Below are 22,947 nucleotides of genomic sequence, written 5' to 3' on the forward strand. Positions count from 1 at the left end.
AATGGACCAGCAAATGATTATATTATTATTATATATTATATAATCATGTACGACTTGATAAAAAATAGAAACAATTCAAAGAAGAAGTGTCTAAACTTATTTTGTTTTTTATTTTATTAATTTTGGGATGTGATAGATAGATAGATACTTCAATATAATTCACATTTCCAGCAGCATGTTTGGGAGCAACAAGAAGAAGAAAAAACAGCATCCCTGAGCTGAGAACAATACAATAATAAAGCAAAAATAATACAATATACAACATGCTTGAAGTGAAAATAAATGAGAAAAAAATAAAATAAAATTAGAAATACAAAACAATGTGACAGGTTTTTGAAAAAAAAAAAATAAAAATAAAATAACCTCATAATTATTAGGTCAGTCAAGAAAAAACAGCTTTTACAAAGAGATGGTTTATTGGGGGGTTTGTCAAAAGCAATGTAAGCACACACCAAATAAATGAAAAATTTGATGATGTATTAATTCTACATCTAGACCAGGGGTCTCGAACTTGCGCCCTCGGGATGACAGTTTGAGGCCCCTGCTTTAATAAGAAAGTTAAATGTAAGTGCATTTCACCTGAATTATTGATTATTATCATATTAATTCTTTCTTTTTTTATGCTTAACAATGTATTTTGTAAATAACATTTGAATATATATATATATATATATATATATATATATATTTGAAAAATGTGGAATGTTTTATGAATAGATTTTCTGGTGGAAAACCCAATTTGGCCAACCTCCCACAGACCCTAAACTCAAAAATAAAAAGGACCATTTAGTGAGTTTTTGATGTAAAATTAAATTAATATTTTAATAGATGAAATACATGATATGAAAATAGTAAGTGTTAAACAATGCTTCAAGATTTTTCGTCACACTAATTACATAAATGTCTGTTAATTTTTAGGACTCATGAGAAAAAAAATGACTAGAAAAAATTAATCTAAGTTCACGTACATGAGTTAGGCAGAAATGCTATTTTTTCCCGTTATCTGCACTATGACTGGGTGACCGACTTTGGTACTTATACAGTTAGTTCACCTTACTATAGGAAGCTAATTGAAGCAGAAATCTCTGGTTGGCCCCAATTTGACTCGATGTGGACCGCATGTCCTTGCGTGCCCACTTAGAGGTACGATCGGCCCTAAAAAAATTCAGCCCGACCCGAGTCGCAGGTATATGAACCCGAACCTGCCCAAACCCAAAGGATTTACTTGATTTGGTAACCGAGCCCAAAATAAACCCGATGCTTTAATTTGCTGCCAAGTAGACACATAGCTTTACTTCTGCTGTGCGTATTTAAGCGCCCCATTGTGCGTTTCAACCTGAACTACACAGCTTGGGGTTTACTTGAGTCCATCAAATCAGGTGTGCACTGCAAGTAGTAAATAGTGAAAGATTTGGCCAAAAAGCAGAAAGAACATTAGTAAAGCTTGCAAGCTATTGGCAAGAAGCGAAAATGACGTCTGACGTGAGGGAGGTGGAAGAAGGAAGCAGCGCGTCTTTTACCCCAACACTGAGGATGAAAATTTGGTGATATTTGGAGGGAAACTGATAGTGTGGTAAGATTTTTTTGTTTAAATAATTACTTGATTAAAAGTAAATGCATGTTGTGCAGATCCTCCACGAAGGGTCATTTTAAGCCCGGGTCAAGTCCGGGCTCAAAACCTTACCTCTCGACTGCCCAACCACGCTTTAAATGTTTAATAGTGATTTTTTCAAATCGCGGCATCAGAATTCACTTTATCCCTTTGTATTGCAAGTTGAATTAATTAATTAGGCAAGTAAAATGCTCAATGACTTATTTCTTGACATCTAAATGCACTGAACGAATTGTGTCATAAAACAAACCAGCCACTATGATGAAATACTTTATTAACATGGTACACTTTTTCAACATTCACAGTGCTTAAAATAAAACATAGTGTGATCTTCCTTAGCATACAATCACCATGCCATGTTCTGATATCAAAGTCTTCCTTCCAATACAATTTACATAACGTTTCAGATGCTTTTTTTCATAACACTTTTTTAAAAACATGCTCTCAAATGCATTATGTAAAACTGGTGCTCATTTGGTGAGACTTTGGGCCCCGCATTTTTATACAGTGATGAAACAAAAACGTGTTTATTACAAGTTAGCAATCAAGCATTTTTGTTTGGAAAACCCTCTCTCGAAATATTAACAGTCACAGTATGTAATTTGTGTAGAAGTTAATCATTTGGTCTCAAGGTATAGAATAAAGTAACTGAAAAAATAAAGGTTACTCTATGTGTTTTTAATCGTGATATAAATTGTGAAGTCCTTGCAAAGGGAAACTGCAGTAGAGATATGAAGCAAATTTTACGCACAACATGAGAGTATTTTTACAATCTTTTCTTATTTACGTGGTCATAAATTTTATAAAGTTGTTGACTGGATTTTTATACAAACACGTTTCTGATTAACTACCAGGTAAAAAAAAGACTTTATTGAAAAAAATGTAACTCTTTCGAGAGTAAATTATTTTCTGTTTCGACTTTGACAACAATTGTGAATTTACTTTGAGGTTGTACATGTATAAAACAATAAATCAATAAAGTGGCCCCTCTGCATATGAGATTGGTTCTTTCCTAGGGCCAGCTCGTATGTTGTATTATTCAAATCTTGAACAAAATTTTCCCAAAAGGAATAACTGAAAACCAGTAATCCGTTCCCAGCCTCCTAAAATCATCCAAGTTAACCCCATAAAACTATAAAACACATCTTCCTGATAACAAAAACACATTCAAATAGTAATTAAACATGAAAATACAATAAAATAGGATTAACATAAAAAAATGCGACTTCATTATAAACTTACCATTGAGTAAGTCGGTGGTTGCTAACTGAGATATATGTGTAGTGATGGACAATTGAGGGAGAGTGGTGCTGGAGGAGTGAGGGAGCACAAGAGAGCAAGTGTGCGGGATCAAGCCTAAAATCTCGTAAAATGCATTTTCTCTGGTTTGTCTGGCAATATTTTTGCTCGAAAGACAGCTTCTATCTCGAATTAGTAGTAGCTCGTATGTAGAGGGGCAACATACGACACACATTAATATACAAACAAAACAAAAACACTTTTTTACAAGTTGTCTGCAACCTACTTTTGGGTCCAAAACCAACAGTTGATTTTCACAATAAAATGTCTGACAATGTGCAAAACTGTGACTTTACCCTCTAGAACAGTAAAGGATATACAGTAATGATCATTTTTCAAAACACACCCACACACACATCCACCGAAATATAAGACTTTTGCGTTGTTGCAAATGGAATGTAAATCACTATAAAAGCCAACCCCAGTTGGATTTCATTTGGATGCTTCTAGATTATACTCTTGTAGAGATATTTAAATTAGGGAAAGACATACAAAACATCTAGGCAGCATTTTGTCGCACAATCAAACATGTGCTATTTAAATAAACGGTTGCTACACTATGGATAGGATCAAGCATGCATGGACTTGTGTTGGTATCTCATTCTACTATTGGTACGTATTAGAATGTGTGAAACATGCATTAAGGGCACTATAGTGCACTGTACATGCTTTTATATTATCAAGTGCTAATGGTGCAGAACTCAACAAAACAAAGTCTGGCAGTTGTTGGAATGTTGAGATAAGATACAATCAATGTTTTGTACCCTTTTACTACATGAATTAAGTTATAATTGCTATAACTTATAAGGAAATGGAATAGGAAGGAATGCTATGGTAAAACAAGCGGACAGTATTTTTCAAAGTTGAGTATTTTTCTCTATCATAACAAAAAACATTTATACTGTGGATGAATACAAAAAATGGTTGCCAGAAAGAAAATTGAGAGACACTCAAGGCAACAATGAATTCTCTTATAAGAAAAAAGAGGCCAAAAACCCCTTATCTGTTCTGCTAGGGTACGCTTTTCATTTTTTGTTGTTGATCACTGATATGCTTTTTGAGCTTAAGGCAATTTAATTGCTTTTGGTTCAGTGCTCCACATTGCTTTGCACACGATACACTTTATACGTAGCTTATTTATATTGGGAGAATATCGTCTCCCCTATGATAAAATATTCACATTTGGAAAATAGTGCAAGGTTTAATCAATTTATTTATCACCCAAAAGTTGGCCTAAAGTTTAGAATTAAGTATGCTTCCGTCACTACAATATTGAATTCATTAAATCAGGAGTTTTCCTAGGCCTAGCGTGCAAAGTTCTTCAACCATTGATTGGATGAGTTTGATGTGGAAGCAGTCCCAACCCTGACCCATACCCCATCAAACATGGGCTGAATTAGAATCAATATACTTTGGTCCATAATACTCTATATATTTTTCCAGGTTTTTGTTGTAGCTAGATTTCAATCCTACAGCAGAAACCTGCCAAAGATCTCCTATCCCGAATTTGTTTCTTTGCTCAATGAAAGATTCCAACAGTACCGACGTTGTAATCGCGGCCTGTGAAGAAACACACACACAGACATTCAAAAAACAAACAAAAAACTTCAGTGAAAAACACAAACATGCAGAAGGAATGGATGCTCGAAGCGCTTCATGAATCAGTACTTCTTATGGACAGGCAACGAGGACGCATATCTTCTGTAAGAAAACAAAAAAAAACCCAAATTTTGTTGGCACCTCAGATAAGCGATCAAAAAATAAAGTAAAATCATTGTATTGCATTTTAACATAAAATAAACAGTGTCAAACTAGGGAAAAAAACATTAAAATATCTTTTCCATCTTTGAAATATTCAAATTTTGATGAATATCTTTAATAATATATTGGCTATGAAAACAGTGTTAATACACAATATGATAACAGTCCTTCTATGTATTATTTTAAAGGCAAGGAAAAGAAGTTTACCAGGGGAAGTGCTTGGTTCGGCAGCTCTGCAGCCAGTTAGTTTGTTCTGATGGCCCATCTAAGGTTGTCTACAAATGTCACAAAATTAAATTGGTTAAAGACGGTCTCACGATGTGAAGCTTTGTTTACAAATTATGAACAGAACACGTTAGGAAAAAGTCTCAAGAATTTGTCTTGTAATCTGTTTTAAGCTGGACAAATTCCATTTTTCTAGTACGGATACAACTTGTCATGAACTCTCGAAAAAGATTTCTACTGGAACCCGCCAATTTTTAACATCCCACTGAAAATTGTCTTAGGCCAACTGGATACAAATATTAACGACTAGACGAAAGACTGTATTTTTTGTTTTTGTTTCTATAGTATTGCTTTTTCAGGAATTGGTCAAATCCTCCACAAAAAATTCCTTTGAACATTTTTTGGAGGTGAAATAACTTATTTCTTGCAAATCAGAGCGTGCCTTCATTGATTTGTAGGGGATCATTTCAAAACGCTTTCCTAATCGGAGCATTCACAATTAGGTCGTTTAAACATGATTTGGAGTACTGTACTCCACATCGTCAGATGTCAAGGTGAGTCTTAGGAACCATCTTCAAATTTCAAGTTACTGAGCTCTTCTCGCATTTTGCTACTTCTACTTTGGGCTCAGGTTGATTTTCTTAAGAAGAGAGCCGTCACTGACAACTAGTGTCAGGACTTAGTCAGTATAGTAAATAAAAGGTTTGATTTTCCCAGCAGAGATGCCTAGGCCAGGGATGTCAAGTCAAGTCACATTTATTTGTATAGCCCTTAATCACAAAATGTCTCAAAGGACTGCACAGGCTACAATCACACCATCCCCTGATCCTAAACCAACATGCGGGTAAGGAAAAACTCAAAACCTCAGAACGAGGAAATTAAGAAACCTTGAGAATGGGCCTCACAAGTTGTAATCCCCCTTCAAGGATGACCAGGGTGCAATAGATTTAGCATTGGGTAACAGTACAAACTCAGTTTGGCTGTGGGGCCTGATTCAGACTTTCAATTCTCAGGCTGGACGAATCAGTTAAAATAATTCAACTCAGAATGTTTAGCTTTGTTTTTCAGCATGTATTACCATTCAGCCTACTTTAGCAGCCTACCCTACCTATTATAATCACGGATGACAAGGGATCTCCTCTAGGCATAACTCATTTATTTACAAACAGTAGAAAAAAAAAGGTTTTTATGTTTGGCATTGAATGCATTAACTAGTTCAGTTTAACTAATCAGTGAATGCAGTTTAACACCTGAACCAACACATCACTATATACAAACTAAAGTGGGAGCTATGAAAAACGTATAATCTTTGCCTTAGATGTCATACTTTAAATAAAAATAAATACAATGTTCCTACTAAAGCGGAGAGTAAATTCTCCGTGTCCCACACGTGCGGGTCAGGCTAGTGGTTTCCCAGCACTGGTGCGACTGGGTCATCCCCTGGTAGGGTTTGGTCTGTTTCTTTCCTGATAGCAACCATGTCCCACCTTAGTCTGCGGCCCGTCCACCCTTGGTAACTGTGGTCCGACTGCCCTTGGAATCTTAAACTAGTTGCTTGGTACGCTTGTTCCCTGCAACTTCGGCTTAATAGTCCCCGCTATATGTCTATTTCCTGGTACTATTTATTCAGTCCGCATGCTGGACATCAGTTCTTTTACAAATTTAATGCTCTTTAGCGCTGTTAGCATTTGGTTTGCATTTATCTAAAAAAGAAAAATGATAACTTTGAAACAAATGACCTAGCCCCAGAGGGTGTCAGACAGGCATACTTTTATGAATACTTGCCTTGCCCCTGTCGCTAACTGGCCACTGGGTAGCCTGCTACTTCAAGCCAGAGGAGAGGGCGACAGAGAATTTTGGATAGCCAGCCTTATCACCCCCACCCCATCTTTAGTCAGAGACAAAGAGGAAGTGCAGTGTGGACTTGTTTTCAATGACAGGAAAAGACAATGCCAGGGGTAATTTGTGTGGTAAAGTGGTTTGCTACTGTGGCAACACCATACATTTACATAAACACACAATAAAGCTCATCCTGCAGAGAGAGAGACGAGCTGCAATCAAAAATGTAAAATCCTGAAAGGGGGATGCCACATGTGCGGTCCCTTCTCAAGGTTTCTTCATTTTCCTCATGATGAGGAGTTTTTCCTTGCCCTCATGTTGGTTCCAGATAAGGGGATGGTGTAATAATAGTCTGAAAAAATAGTCTGTGTAATAACCTGTGAAGCCCTTTGAGACTCTTAGTGATTAAGGGCTATACAAATAAAAATGACTTGACTTGACTTAAACATGTTTTTGTTCCTGAACAAAACCCTGTAGTAAATCCATTGTCACTGTGGCAACACACCCAAAAGGGATTCTTAATGACTTTATTTTCAAAATATCGGGCAATAAAAGATATTTTAGTTGGCTTGTTGACTGTCACACAGTATTTCTATTTTTGTTACAGTTCTTTTTGGGTGAGACTTTGTCTTTTATTCTGATACAGGTGTAACTAAACTTTTTAGTGCCTGAAATGCTGTGTTTATTGTTAATACTGTATAGACTAATTCAAAGGGAAGGGCTCCATCATTCAATGATTGTGACGTATCCATGTAAAAAAAATATCGGATTCGTCCCGATTGAAACAGCCCTGCATTGACTTGGATCAGATCGACACCCAAATTCCCAGTTTCACCCACCCCTAATTTTGGCCTCGATTATGTGATGGTTCAACAAGAGTTTCTGAGTTGAATTTGTGATTCCTCACTTTGTTCCCTCCTCTGCAGCACCTTCTGCCTCCAATTTCCCCTCCTCTTCAATCTTCTCCTCTGGGGGCAGATCTTTTTTGAGATAATGGCGGAGAAATTTCACAACTACCATGGACAGGATGAGGAGAGCCAGCGCTCCTCCCACCGATGCCCCGATCGCGACGGCAATGGTCGAGTCTCTCGGCGGTGGAACTGAGGGAAGCGAAGGAGAAGGTTAAGTACATCCTAAGTTTAGGACAGAAATGGAGTGCGGCGCTAGGCTAAAAGCTCTGCTGGGCTGATTTAACAGAGTGGAAAGGAAGTAGTGCTGAGTTAGCCTGGCTAGTGTGCGAGTGGGAGAAAGATGCTGAGGGACAGAGTTCAGTCTATCGTTGGCCATTAATAAATAAAAAAGCTGACTCATGAGCAGAAAGTCCACAGCATTAAAGCAACACACACAGTTTGATCACTCAGCAATAAATGTGATCGTGAGTCAAGCAGAAACTTCCACTTGTTTTTAGACAATTCCGAAGGTGACCATTTTGCCACGTGTTGTTGATTTAATCTGTCAGGGCACATGTGACAACCAGTCGTGGTTTAAATTCGGGAAAATATGTCTGCTTTGATTGGTCAGCCATGGTGATGTCGCTTTCTGAGTGGCAAATTTTAATAAAAACTTTCCTAAAAAATATTCCCCAACATTTATCTTACAAAAAATATTTAGCCACTCCTTGGCAAAGTTCTACCTGAGATACACAACCTACAAAGTAACTCACTAATTTAACAACGCAAAAAAAACATGAAACAAAAAACGAAAGGCCAGTGTGTATACATAGTATTATTACTACTTGCCATAACATTGCTTAGGTTAAAAGCAATCATGGCTCAGCTTTGAAAAAAAAGGTTCACCATGATTGGTCAGCCACTATGGCATTAGGAAAAATGGTTGCTGCCCGAGTTAAAGGTATTCCCATCTTCTTGAACATGCAAAATGTGAGGAAATTGTATGTTTTTTTGCATAAAATCTACCGTAAATTCCGGACGATAGAGCATACCTAGTTATAAGACGCACCTGGTATATTTTTAAAGAAAAAAAAACCTCTTTGTACACATATACGCCGCACCTGAATATAAGCCGCACGTGCCCACATTGAAACACAAGATATTTACAAAGAAAGTCAGTACACGAAAGAGTTTTAATAATATACAGTACCTCAAACCTTTACGTTCCGACGGCCCGCTGGACTTTTGATAAACAAACAAGTGTCTGTACAATGTCACCAGTCACTGAAATATGACATGCCACATATCTTTGGAAAGCTTAATCCTTGAGATTCAAGATATGATGACCAAAGTATACTCTTTAGAGAAACATCACAATCGGTCTGAAACAAGATACTTGAAACCTATAAAGCCAGCGTAACTCACCTTTACTCACCTGGCCGTCTTCAACTTCTTTGAATGTCCACGAAAATGGCTTTGTTACATCAAGGATAATCCATAGAATCCAAGTGTGTAAAATATTTACTCCGAAACACATGATAATGCTGCATCATTGCATAAGCCGCAGAGTTGAAAGCTTGTGACAACATTTGCGGCTTATAGTCCGGAATTTACGGTATATCCATTTCATCGGTATAATCCAATTATCTTCCGAGATCATGCATTTTGAAAACAGCCTTATCTGTCTTTGACTGGCACCCAAGCAAGACAATCACCATATTGGTTGATGTGTTAATTAGTCAAAGAGGTCACGAGTAATTTGAGCCAAGTGTTGGTAGTTTTTGTGGAGAATGGCTATGTTTTGTTTCCACGAAGATGCAGTAATGGTACAACAAAGAACGAGCAGCCAAACAGGGGCTAGCTGGGAAAAATGCAAAGCTGATGGACTAAAATACACGCAGTTAGCAGCCAGGCTAACTGGAAACCAACAACGGGCTAGCCGATCAGTGTACAGCTACCGGGAGCTAATCAAAACAGGAAGCCTTCGGCAGCCTCAACACTGACGGGGAGCTAGATGGACAATATTATACCAACTGCGACACGCATCGGAAAATCCAAACAAAAAGCCACAATCGCCCACCTAAAAGGAGGCAAAGGCAAGGAAGGAACGCATGCTTTAACGGCAGCAGGTTAACTTACCCAATGTAGCTTTTGAAGGTCGAATAACTTAACTACTACAAAACAGCCCCAAGCCCCCCAGGAACAGGGTAAACAAAGTTCCAATCTATCCAAGCAGAAATGAGAGGTTCATGACAATCGCCATCTGTTTCAGAGCTGCCTCACAGGTTGTGATAAGGAATTGTCTATGTTAAAAGCGATGTGTTCCTTCAACGACATCACCGCTATGAGCTAGATGCATCAACTTTGAGTCTACATTTTTCGAGTCCCCTGGCCTGGTACCCCTTCTTACGAATTTATTTGGTTCCAGCTGTGACATTGTACAATGAAACAGTTGTAAGTCGAATTTAAATAAAATTTAAACAAGATTAGGCTGTAATGCAACCGGATAGTTCTCATTGAACATCTCAATCGACTGTCTTCTTTCGGTTTTATCTGTTTGCATTTTTGTGATAAAAGTCTGCAGTTTTTCCCAGCAGGCAAACAATTCCTAAACTTTCTTCCCTGATCGTGTCCCCAGCATATCCAACTCATAAGATGCTCTTCCATATCTCCATTTATCGCCTTCTGGATAAAACAGTGATAGCTTTAACCACTGTTGCAGACTTAAGGGTCTCTTTTTGTCTTAAGACAGTGGAGATCATGGACATGCTTATGCCAAATTTCCTCGCCAAATTTGCAAATTTGACCCCACTTTCATATTTTGTGATAACATTTGGCTTAGTTTTGATTGTAAGTGGAGCTCTGGCTCTCTTTTTCTCCCCTCTTTTTGCAGGACCACTGGCTGGAAACATAAACAATGCGCAATGGTAAAAATGAACAGAACCCTAGTGGCTGCAACCAATTAATTAGCGGACTAAACCATTTTGTGATATAATGGAGGGGGGTATCAACAGTCTCACTTAGCTAATAAATCACGCAGGATGCTGTTGGCACGTACCTGCGCTAACCTTTAGTGGTTTAGTCATTGAATTTGGATATTGGAAAACTGACCGTATAACAGGGAAGATTTTAGCTGGGCGGGAACTTCGGATCCCGAAACATTTGTAAAATGGTTCGATGGTAAAATGAGGTGAAACTAAATCTGCATAATTTGGGGGAGGAATACAACACGTTCTGTGCCTAATTGAAAAAAACTGGTCTTCTTGAGAAAGCTTTAAGAAAATGATCTATTGAATGAAGACACGGTATCTCCGGGGTCGATCTTAGGATTAAAAAGAATAAAAGTTAATATCTTACGTTCATTAAAGACCTTGAGCTGTATGGCTCCGTGTCCATGTATGCGGTCAGGAGGATTGATCACATAACAGTTGTAAATCCCTTCATCTTCCGCTTGGACGTCTAGAAGGGTGATTGAGAGGTCATTCTTTTCCAGGTTTCCCGCAAACAGCACCCTGTCACCAAAGCGCTCGGGAAGCAAAGCCACCATTCCTTTCTTCCTGTAGTAAGCCAAAAACTACGGGAACACACAAAAACTTTAATTGAAACTGACAATGTCTTAGTTCAATTTGACTTTTCTTTCTTTACCATTCTTTCGGTATCGTTGATAGTTTCATGGTAGGTCCAGTTCATGACAAACTTGTTTGTGTCTATCTTGTAACAGGAAGTGAAAGTGCATTGGATTTTGATATCTGAGCCATTCATTGCGTTGACTTTACTGGGCACGATGACATCCATACTCCGACAACCTAAAGGTAACAAATACATATTATGTATAACCTGTTCAAAGTAGGAAAATTGCCTGAATTTTATCTTTTTTTCACATTCAAATTCCCGTATTTTCCGCACTATCAGGCGCACCTCAAAGCATTGCATTTTTTCAAAAGCTGAGCATGCGCCTTATAACACAGTGCGCCTTATATATGGACCATTGAGTCGCAAGTGGTGTTGAAGATATGTCACGAAAATACAGACGTTTACTCATTTTGTGAGTGAATTGAGTTGTTAGAAACCTGGTTTGTAATCTATTAATAAAGTTTGTGTGAGAGCTATTCAAGATATAAACGCTCTGTTGGCAGAATTACTCAGATGAAAACACTCATTTAGGTTTTAACCTCCCTCGCGAATGGAACGTGCACGACCGAGCAGCCATCTTCCCAGAATCCCCGGCCGTACACCCCCCAATCGTACAGTAGGCGTGGTTTATTTTTTTGACACATGAACAGGAAATGAAGTCACACACAAGCGCGATTTCAAAATAAAAGGAAATAAGATTGAAAAACGTATTTACAAACAATGAAATTAGACTGATCTTTGAAACGTCACTATGTGTTTGTGTGTGATGATTGTTTTTATATTTAGGAATATAAAAACAGGTTAATTTCATTGCATGGAAGTCTGAGAAATACACATCCAAAAACAGTCAACTTTACATTTTGACTGACCTATCTGTTTTGTTGACGTTCCCTTTAACGCGGCACCATCTAACGGATGCATAACATACTGTAACTGTAGCGCCTTATAGTCCGGTGCGCCTTATGTATGGAATTATATGACAAAACACTATTTTACATATCTACATATCTACCCATCCTTTAGAGAGAAAACGGACAAAACAATAAACTTAACTGAAATACATCTTTGGGAGACAATATCCTAGATTGCACCAGGATGGCAGAAGATAAAAAAAATGTATATCCTCCTTTGACAAGACAACCTTAATGATTAGATTTCAGGCATAAAAATGGGTGGTGGTGAAAAAGGTGAGAAGGGAGGCGGGGGTTGATATTTTTCGGGTTCTGTACAACACAACAAAATATTGAACGTGGCTGAATTAAGCCTCAAGTAACTTGTATGGAAGCAGGTTAGATTTTGCTCAGCTCAGTTACTGTGGTGATTTACTCCCTCCAGCTAGCTTGCTCCTGATCATGCTAATAACTAAGCTAACATTTTTCCCTGAAATAATAATATAATAATAATAATAATAATTTCCTTTGTATTGTCATTCTTTGTAACAATGTACACAGAACGAAATGTCAATACACCTGACCCGTTGCAGCGAGTCGATGCAGCCGCAGCCAACAGGGCGCCGCCATTATACCAATTAGATATGTCTCGGCCGAGGCGCGAACCAGCGACCTCCCAGTCTCAAAGCGGGCACACTACCATCTAGGCTACTGAGCTGGTACATCTGGTACTTCAATTGTCTCGCATTAAAACATTTTCTCCCTGGATCTACACAATTCACGAAGGTCATCCTTTCCGACTTCAAAATCGTGAATTCCTCCAGAAGGTCAGAGATTTTCATACCTAAATTTTCCTTTTTCACTTAAAAAAGATGAAAGAATAATTTAAAAGTCTATTTCAAACTTGTGGCAGTTGCTCAAATTAAATGATGTTTTCATTTACTTGCGAAAATGTACTTATAACAAGTTTGTTAAGCAAGAATCTGCATTCCCCCAGACAAAATGTGGGTGTGTATATGAGATGGGACTCTGCACCATTCTCCTCTGCAGTCGGGTGTTTCTGGCTCAGTTCCCACTGCTGCTGCACCCCTGCCTCTCTGCAGCGTGCACACACATTATATATATATATATATATATATATATATATATATATATAATTTGTGTGCATGTTTTTACCTTATATTAAAACATTGTGAACATTGCGTATTATTTGGCGCCGACTGAAAAAATTGTTATTTATTAAAAAGAAAACAATATTAAGTTGAATAATAAGCAAAAATACACGGAATATCATATAATATTGCATTGTTCTTAAATACTCGTTGGTCGAGGAATGTGAATTTATTTTACATAACAAGAGGCTCAACTAGATGGAACTGACATGATCGTCCATCATCTTGCTGCTATAACACTAAGAAAACAAAACCTTGTGAAAGGCTAAGCAAAAAAAGTAAGAAGAAAAATGGTGCAGTTTGGTCACTTTGAGTGTTTGTAGTTTGTATTATTCCCTGTGCTTTGTAGCACTTGTTTTCACCTGAACTACACGGTACAGTGACATATTACACAGCCACTGTGTTTTTAAATATTGTTCCTTGTCGCTGTTATTGATAAAAAAGGATTCCTTTTTTTATATATGGTCGTTTTTTTTTTTTTGCAGTTTACATTAATTGCAGTAGTTGAAAGTTGAAAGCCAGGTGTCCAACTAAAGGCTCGGGGACTAAATCAGACCCTCAACATGTTCTTAACATTGTAAACATCACAGACATGCTTACAGTGTGGGCATTGTCTGTCAGAGACCAGAAACGGAGACAGGACCCACTTGCGTTCGTTTATTACAGTTTTATTTAGAAGGAGGAAAAGGCTTGCACCCACGATCCGGTGATTGTCGGTCACTGGTAGCAGATCGCTCAGAACGCGGAAGTTGCACTTCTGTAGCGAGCGAAGGCAGTGTTGGGAGCGGGGGAAGAACGGATCGTTGGCCGGGACGGTGGAGCAAAACGGAATCGAGTTCAGAAAAGGGGTCGGAGCCGGGAATCAAACAGGAATCAGGACAGGAGAAAGTCAGGGTCGAAAAGGCTTGCATAGCAGGAGCTGAGGTTCGCAGACAAACTGACAACCAGTGACAGGAAGACGGGGATTTAAAAAGTGACAGGTAGCCAATCAGCATCCGAGGCAGTTGGTGCCAAAGGAGCAGGCTCAGGTGCCTCGGATCAGAAATCATGACATTGTCAGCATTGAGTAAACAAGTCAATGTCATCATTTACATGATCAATGTCTTTAAAAAAATTTATATTGGTTGACTTTGCTTATTTCAACCCTGCTTATAATAATTACAACATTGTAATACCAATACTAACATTGTAACAAGATAGTAAGAGCATTAGTTGCTATTTTAGGAATACAATTTAAACTGATATCCCTTCGTGCTAATCAGTGACAAAAAGTAGCCCTCAGGTTCAAAAAGGTTGGCGACTTCTGGAGTAGCGCAACCAAAAACAAGTGCTGAAAACCACAAGGAAAAATACAAACTACAGAGACTTCAAGTGACCAAACATGCTATTTTACATCTCATTTTGCTTTTTAAAGGTTTTACACATAGCAGCAAGATGGCAGACACTTAAGTCAGTTTCCTTTTGGTAAGAATCATGTTATGTAAAATAAATGCTGATTTCTTGACCTTCGAGTATTTTTAAAGATGCAAGCTTATATGACAGTTCATGTGTTTCTGCTTGTTATTAAAATCAATATTGGGTCATGGACCAAAACAGGATCAGGACCCAAATGCGTGATGTTTCTCACACAAGCCTTTTATTTTACGGGAAATGGGGAGTCATGCACGTTGGGCAGCAGTCTGGCGTGGACGGATAGGAAGCCAGAGGCCGACGAGATTGATACCAATTGCCCGAGTAGATATCGGACGGATAGGTTCGATACCGGACAGGACGGGACAGACAGGATTGATAATGAAACAAGACATCTAAATTAAACAGGACAAACTAGACGGGAACGAAAACAGAAGAGAATAATAAAAAGGACAAAAATAGATGGGAACGAAATTGGAAACCAATATTAAACAGGACAAAAACAAACGGGAACAATACCGGACAGGAAATACCAACAGGAAACAGGACTGAGTCAAAACCCATGTCTTGTGGGGCAGAGTTTCGTTGACGGGCTGACAAAGGAAGAGTGCGAGCACTGAGCTTAAATAGACGAAAAGCCAATCCGTCAACGAGCCGCAGGTGGCGCCAATTGGGCGGGGCCAATTGGGCGCCATGGCAACCGTGAAATATTAAACTTTTTTAGTGAATGTTTTTTTCTTTACCACTCGGAGTCGCTACACAATACACAATGTCCCTTTAAGGTCATGCCACTACTTTTGGATTGTTCTCATGACTGATATTCTAACTAACAATTCTCTGATGCAATTTAAGTTATAGATTATGTAGTACATTTTGAGAACCCCAAAAACTGTCAGGGAAAGTCAACTACAACTTAACATCCTATATATCGAAGTGGGGCAGCTCAGCGGCGCAGTGGTTAGCGCGTGTGCGGCACAGTTCTAAGGTCTTGGTCCTGTGTGGGTTCAAATCCAGCTAACGGACTGACTGTGGGGAGTTTGTATGTTCTCCCCGTGCTTGCGTGAGTTTCCTCCGGGCACTCCGGTTTCCTCCCACATTCCAAAGACATGCATTTCAGGTGGATTGGCCGTTCTAAATTGTCCCTAGGTGTGAATGAGCGAGCGAGTTGTCTGTCCCCGTGTGCCCTGCGATTGGCTGGCAACCAGTTCAGAGTGTCCCCTGCCCATTGCCCGATGATTGCTGGGATGGGCTCCAGCACCCCCGCGACCCTACTGAGGATAAGCGGTGCAGCTGATGAGATGAGGTATAGAAGTGTCTTTGTTATTCCAAAAGTTGAAATTGCACTACGGTTTGCTGGCTTTTTATATCCACTGTACAATGGCAATGAATGACTCAGCAGACCTGTGCGGGAAAGATACATTAAGAGACACAGGCACTCTAGCAAAGACAGCAAATACTGCAGTGAGGAAGCCTTGTGCATACCTCAGTTTTGTTGCCCCTCCCATCTTGCTTGCCTGCCTCATTTACCTCATCTTATTTCATACCAACTTCAGGTACCCAAATTGGTAGTCTTGAATCATTTCCTCATCTACCTTCCGAAGAAACGTGTCTACAATATATGCTCTGTCTTTGTTTCTTGAGTGTATCTCTCAAGGTCACTATTGGATAACATTGAGTGGATGCTAGTGAAAGAGTGTGGTTTGGAGGGAGCATTGAACAATACTGTTGGGCAAAATTGGTGAGCAGTTTGGGGATTGAATCTTAGCTTAAGCTAAAGATAAGATCAAGTTTGTAACACACATCTAGTTACATTTACTGCTAACTGGGGAAAGCTATAAATAAAGAAGAGCAGGGCTAGATTTAAAGATCAAAATTGCAAAAAAAACTGCAATCTAACCCCAGGTATTTCATTACTCTATCACATTGAGCACTCAATCAAACTGTTATTGACATGTTATTGACATGTTATTGACATGTTATTGACATGTTATTGACATGTTATTGACATGTTTTTGACATTTTATGTAAACTTGGTGCAGACTAGAGTTACAAACGCTGCCCTACTTAAGGTCATTTTCAGACATTGCTGTAAGTTAGATTTTGTATTGTGTGCACATTTTCCAAGTAGAGGACATTACTGTAGTGCTTTTTTCTGCCGCTACCGGCATGTGGCGCTGTGAGAGGTCACTCAGCATCCACCCGGAAGAAAACGGATCCGCTTCCTCTTCCTAGTTCGTGTGTAAACATTCTATATCGTCTATGTCTATACTATCGCCAACGTGCTAAGAACTTTGACATTTTTATTGTTTAATATCTTGTCTAAATTTTAAAGAAGAGGTGAGCCGTTTCTTTTGAAACAAAAGTGGAATAAGAAAGCTTGATGTGGTTGAGAAAATTGTCACAACACTTTTTTTCGGCCTCTTTTTATTATGGAGGAGGACCTCTTGAAGCGCATCTTCCAAAAGCAAGTTAAACTCAACTTTATTTATCTTTATAGAGCATAGTATTTTATGAAGTGTTTATTTTTAGTACTAAACAGTACAGGCTACTTATACAAGCCATAAACATACTTGTACAAACTTTAAACATACAAAAAGAGTTCTGCAGGACAAATTCAACTTAAAACCAACTTACAAGTGATCCAGTCTGTGTTTATATAGATTTTCGTTTAAATTCTGAAGCCTATGATTTAAAAAGTGTTTGTTTCATTTGAGCACTAGATGTTGAGTGCTAAATAATAAATAGAAGAATTCAAACTACTCAAAGTGAACAAACAGCACCAATTTTATTTTCAAATTTTTGCACAGCATTTGGCAATGTTTTGTTTTTTTGTGTACACGTGTCAGCAAGATGACAGACAAATATGTAAGCTCCCTCTAGGTGAGGCTCATGTTATGTAAAATGAATGCAAATGTATCTATCTATGAATGATTGGAAAAAAGTTAATGATTGTTAATGCATATTTTCCTATTTTTAAATCATTTTACCTTTTTGATGGATTATATTTTTTATTTCACCACTGGGAGGCGCTAAATAATACACACTGTTCCATCCATCCATTCATTATCTGCACCGCTTGCCCTCAGTAGGGTCCCAATTATCTTCGGGCAGTGGGCAGGGGACACCCTGAACTGGTTGCCAGCCAGTCGCAGGGCACACAGACAGACAACTCGACAATTTGGACCGGCAAATTAACCTCATATGCATGTTGGAATGTGGGAGGAAACCGGAGTGCCCAGAGGAAACCCACATAAGCACGGGGAGAACATGCAAACTCCACACAGGAAGGTTAAATCCCATGACCTTAGAACTGCGCCACACACCCGCTAACAACTGAGCTGCCGTGCTGCAATAGTTCTTTACTTGTTATGCAATATTGCTGTAATAGTATTTTTGTATTATAGAATCACTGTAGTAGTATTATTGCAGTTTTTTAATACGTATTTTTTCCCTTTTAGTGTAATACATATTATTATTGATGGTGTATTGGTACAGTCCTTTGAGACTTCTTGTGATTAAGGGCTATACAAATAAACACGACTTGGCAAGACGAGAAAGAGGTTCAAAAAATTTCAAATTCAAAAATAGATTATAGACCAACACAAATAACCTATATTACCTCCTGAGCGACATGATAATTTAAGGTTTACCCAAATAAACAAACATAAAAGAAACACTGGCGCCTGGAATTAATTTTAACATTTTAAATGGACGTCGAGTCTCGAGATTTTTAATGCAAAGTCTGTCTTTTCTAAAAAATAATGAGAAACCCTGACTTGGAATAAATTGGATTTAAACTGCTGTAAATAAGGATGTTGATAAAACTGAGTGTCGTCGTGCTAATTTCACTGCGCGGCCTGTTGCCGCCCCCTAGTGACACTCACCGTAACTGAAGATTTAGAGCTAATCGCTTAAAAATATCTGCACTTTTAAAATGTCGGTCGTTTCTCCTAAAGGAGGGAATAAATCTTGAATGTAAATCAAGTTCTCATTAAAACGCACGCTTATCCTCACATTCAATTTCTCATGTTGCCATGGCGACCGGAAAGGGTGTGGCAGGCAGCCCACTAGGCCTCAGGTTTTCCCTGCCCGCATGCATTTTATATTGTCAAATAGGGTAACCTCACCTTCTCCACACATTCGCTAAGTATTAATTTTATTTATAATAGTACCCATAGTAACAGTTCAGGCTAGCGATGGGAATTCCGGCTCTTTTAGCTCTGTTCACGAAAAAGAAACGGCTCTTTTTGTCTCCCAAACGGCTCAGATTGTCGTTGTTGCATTAATCCATATATTGCCAATTATGTTACAGTGTGCAGGTAATGGCTTTAAAAACAGGTAAAATAATGCAATGACACAGATAAAAAAGACAAAAAGTATCAAAGGAGACAAAGTAAGAAAAAAAAGAGAAAGATAAGGAATGAAAGAAAGCGGGAGGGTGAAAGATAAAGGGTAAAAGAGAGGGAAAGAAAGAGGAAGTGGGAGAGTGTAAGAGAGAGGGAGAGAGAGAAAAAGGGCATGCAGAGGAGGGTAGAGAGAGAAAAAGGGAGAGAGAGAGAAAAATACAGAGCAAGACAGAGATACGGGAAAAAGAGAATAAGAGAAAGTGTACAAGAGAAAGAAAAAGAAAGAGAGACACACAGAAGGAAACGAAGGAAGTGTGACAGGAAGAAAAGATGGACGGATAGAGAGAAAAAAAGGAAAAAAAGAGAATGATAGAAAGAGACCACCAAAAAAGCAAGAGCAGGAGATCGAAAGAGAGTGCAACAAATGGAGAGAGAAACAATGAAAGAGAGAGAGAGTGAGTGAGTGAGAGGGGGGGAGAAAGAAAGATGGAAAGCAGAGGTGGGGGGTAGAGAGAGAGAGAGAGAGAGAGAGGGAAAGCAGAGGTGGGGGGTCGAGAGAAGAGAGAAAGAGAGAGGGAAAAAGGGGGAGAGAGAAAAACACAGAGCAAGACAGAGAGATATGGGGAAAGAGAGGACAAGAGAAAGTGTACAAGAGAAAGAAAAAGAAAGAGAAAAACTGAGAAATAAAGAGAAGGCAAAAGATAAACAAAGGAAGTGAGACAAGAAGAAAAGAGGGATTGATAGAGAGAAAGAAAAGGAAATAAAGAGAATGATAGAAAGAGACCACAAGAAAAAACAATAGCAGGAGATCGAAAGAGAGTGCAACAGAGGGAGAGAGAAAGGATGAAAGAGAACGAAAGACAGATAGAGTGAAAGGGAGATATGGAGAGTGAAAAAGAGAAAGAGAGAGCGTTTTGAAGAGAGGTGGCTCCTAATGGACAGGTAGCCGGTTCTCATCAATCACTTCATAGAGCCAGCTCACAGAGCCCTATCGTTCACAAACGAACCATCACTATTCTCAACCCAATTGATAATGAATTGATAATCAATGAATTGAAGGTTGAAAAAACTATAAAATGCATGTTTGGACTCCAGTGACGTAACGGGATAATAAATGAACACGTGTTAATTGTGCTTCATCTATATAGAGTCCCTATATTAATGATTGGCGTGTTTTTGACAAGTCTAAGAGCCTTTGTTATGTTTAACTCAGGGTTAAATTATCTTCATATTTTGAAATGTGGCCTTCAAAATAAGGGCAAAATGGCTAATCGGCCCGTCAGAATTGTCCCTAAGTGTGAATTAGCAATTTGTCTGTCTTTGTGTGCCCTGCGACTGGCTGGCAACCAGTTTGGGGGGTCCCCTACCCTAAGATAGCTGGGATAAGCTCCTAAACCCCCGCGACCCTACTGAGGATAAAAGGTGCAGATAATGGATGGATGAATGGATGGCCCTTAAGGGCAATATGGCAAAGGTAGCTGTTTTAAAAACATGCCTCGGTGAAAGAGGTGACTTATTTCTGTAATTCTTATCCACTTCCCAAACATAGTGACAAAATGTAATAATGTGAGTTATTTAGGTATTTTGGCTCCAAACAGCCTTTCACATTGTTTTTGTTACTTTTAATCCAGACATTTCCATTTACGATGTAGTAGTATACACAAAATGACTTAAAAGAGGATAAATAAAATATGGGAAAGAGTGATAGAGAAAGAAATGCAGCTAGAGAGAAAAGAGGTTTAAGAGAGAAAGAAAGAGAGCAAGAGAATTCGAGAAATATAGTGAAAGAGAAAGAAAGACAGAAATAGAAAAAGAGAAAGTGTCATGATTACTGATGTGACTCACCTGTGCATGCTCATTAGGCGCCTACCGCCGCGGGTTCTGATTGGCTTCCTGTCGCTATTTGAACCCACTCTTATCTGTCTCCTTTGGTCAGGCCGTCTGTGAACCTCACTTATCACTAGGCAAGCCTTTTTTTGACCCTGACTCCCACCTGTTTTTGCTCCTGTCTGTCCCCCAGCTTTGACCTGTTTTTGATCCTGACCACGTCTGCTCTCCCATCCCGGCTTAAGACCTCTTTTCGTCCACAACTACGTCTACTCTCCTGTTCTGGTTACGACTCGTTTCCGACCCTGACCACGCCTTGCTCTCCCAGTCCCGGCTACCAACCAGTTATTCCGCCCCTGACACTTCCGTGTTTGGATCACAATCCGAGTACGATAGCGTTGCTTCCCGCGTCCAGCCAACACCGGATCGTGGGCGCAGCCCTTCCTCTTTCCTTCAATAAAACTTGTTGTAAACGCTACGCAATTGGGTCCTGTTTCCGTCCTGGTCCTGACAGAAAGAAAGAGACAGAGAATGAACAAAAAAAACGAGAGAAATAGTAAAGAGAGAAAGAAAAAGAGAGCAAGAGAAATGGAAAGGGATACAAAAAGAGTGAAGAGAGAAAGAAAGAGAGCAGTATGGATAGTTCACTTCAAAGAGTCAGCTCACAGAGCCGTCTGGTTCCCGAACGACCCATTAATATGCTCAACTCATTTGATATTGTATTAGCAGACATATTTTTAAATTGTGAACGCTCTAAAAATGTGAAATAATATACCAAGCTAATGTATAACCCATGTGATATAACAGCATCATCATCTGTTTATACGCCCGATAATTATGGTTTGTTTGTGTTTTGACAAGTGTAATCTCATACACTCTTTTTTACACTTTGTTATATTTAGACATTACATTATTTACATTACATTATTTACATATTACATAATCCTTTACACATTATTATATTTGTCTCAGGCCTTCACGGAAAATCTTGAACTACAGTATCGCCTTCATTTGTAATATTTTGAAATCTGGACCACAGGCCTTAGAAATAAGGGCAGCAATGGCGAAGGCTGTTGTTTTGAAAACATTCTACGACGAAAAACGTTATTTATTCTCAACAATTCACACCCACGTCACAAAAATAGGGACAAGATGTGAGAATAGGATATCTTTCTTTCTTACCGGAGAGCGCCAGCATCACCATCACCGACAACAGCAGAAGCCGAACGTCAGAGATCCTTTCGCCCAGCGCACTCAAACACATGGCTGATGCCTTTTACGTCTTCGGGAAAGAAAACACGAGGATGGTAACTAAAAGGCGCAGAAATATGATTTAGGGTGAATAAAAAAGCTTGAAAGAAAAATAAAAAGCACGCGGCGTTTGTTTAGAGGCAGGACATGGCTGGCAGTGTCTGTAGCCTTATGGCGGTTGGTCTCATGGTTGCCTGATTGTTTGCGACGCAGGCGGGAGGGCGAAGATGGAGCAAACGGAATCATTTTTTTGGTGAGTGTTTTTTTGTGTTAATTCATTAAATATATTCAAGATACCATTGTGAATAAACCTGACTGGATCCAACGGAAGAATAAAGAATTATTAATGATCTGTAGGGATTTCAAAAAACTTGCGAATTTCAAGGAGGTGTACGGGTCCTTCTGGTTGAAGTCAACCTTCCAGCCTCTGTCAAGCTCCTTATGTTGCACGTGCAAGTACGGGCATTTTTTAGGACGTGCTCTAATACAATCTTATTTCAGCTCTTTGGGGGGTTGGGTTGGCGTTCGGACTGCCCCCATTTCCTCCTACCAATGCATAATGTTTTGCACATTCCGAACAGCATAAGACAAAAGCAGATAGGCGCGGTGGGAAATAAATTATAAAGGCTCTATTTAACTCAGTTGGGCATTGTTAAAATATTCTACTTTCAACGTTTTGAGGAGACCTCAAACGACAAACCCCATTTTTGATGGCAACTCACAGAAGATGTTTTTTTTTTCTGAAAAACATTTAAATCAGCAGATTAAGAAAAGAGAAAGACTTAGCATTCT

At 38.9% G+C, this 22,947-nt stretch overlaps 1 protein-coding gene and 1 long non-coding RNA gene across 3 annotated transcripts in view; one reads left to right on the plus strand and one right to left on the minus strand.

The window, feature by feature from the left end:
• LOC148358651 (uncharacterized) overlaps positions 1–21,382 on the plus strand; it is a 32,913-nt gene extending 11,531 nt beyond the window's left edge. Inside the window, exons 4-6 of the long non-coding RNA XR_015851503.1 lie at positions 7,663–7,857; positions 11,348–11,438; positions 21,098–21,382. This is a non-coding gene — a long non-coding RNA (uncharacterized LOC148358651). The remainder of the gene's footprint in view (positions 1–7,662; positions 7,858–11,347; positions 11,439–21,097) is intronic.
• On the minus strand, positions 1,870–22,352 carry scn2b (sodium channel, voltage-gated, type II, beta). 2 transcript variants are annotated; one of them, XR_015851502.1, is made up of 6 exons: positions 22,087–22,350; positions 11,272–11,432; positions 10,984–11,200; positions 7,644–7,836; positions 4,880–4,947; positions 1,870–4,612 (listed from the first exon to the last, which is right to left on the minus strand). XR_015851502.1 is itself a non-coding variant. In XM_088345462.1 (4 exons), exons 1-4 carry the CDS (start codon positions 22,166–22,168, stop codon positions 7,640–7,642), a joined length of 657 nt encoding a protein of 218 aa, XP_088201588.1. In that variant the 5' UTR covers positions 22,169–22,352. The 2 variants fall into 2 exon arrangements, 1 of the variants encoding a protein (XP_088201588.1); XM_088345462.1 differs by lacking the exons at positions 1,870–4,612; positions 4,880–4,947 and having other exon boundaries at positions 7,640–7,836; positions 22,087–22,352.
• Between the last annotated feature and the right edge of the window lie 595 nt (positions 22,353–22,947).

This window comes from Urocampus carinirostris, chromosome 10 (genome assembly GCF_059441175.1).
Source record: "Urocampus carinirostris isolate Australia breed hairy pipefish chromosome 10, RoL_Ucar_1.0, whole genome shotgun sequence".
Taxonomy (NCBI): domain Eukaryota; kingdom Metazoa; phylum Chordata; class Actinopteri; order Syngnathiformes; family Syngnathidae; genus Urocampus; species Urocampus carinirostris.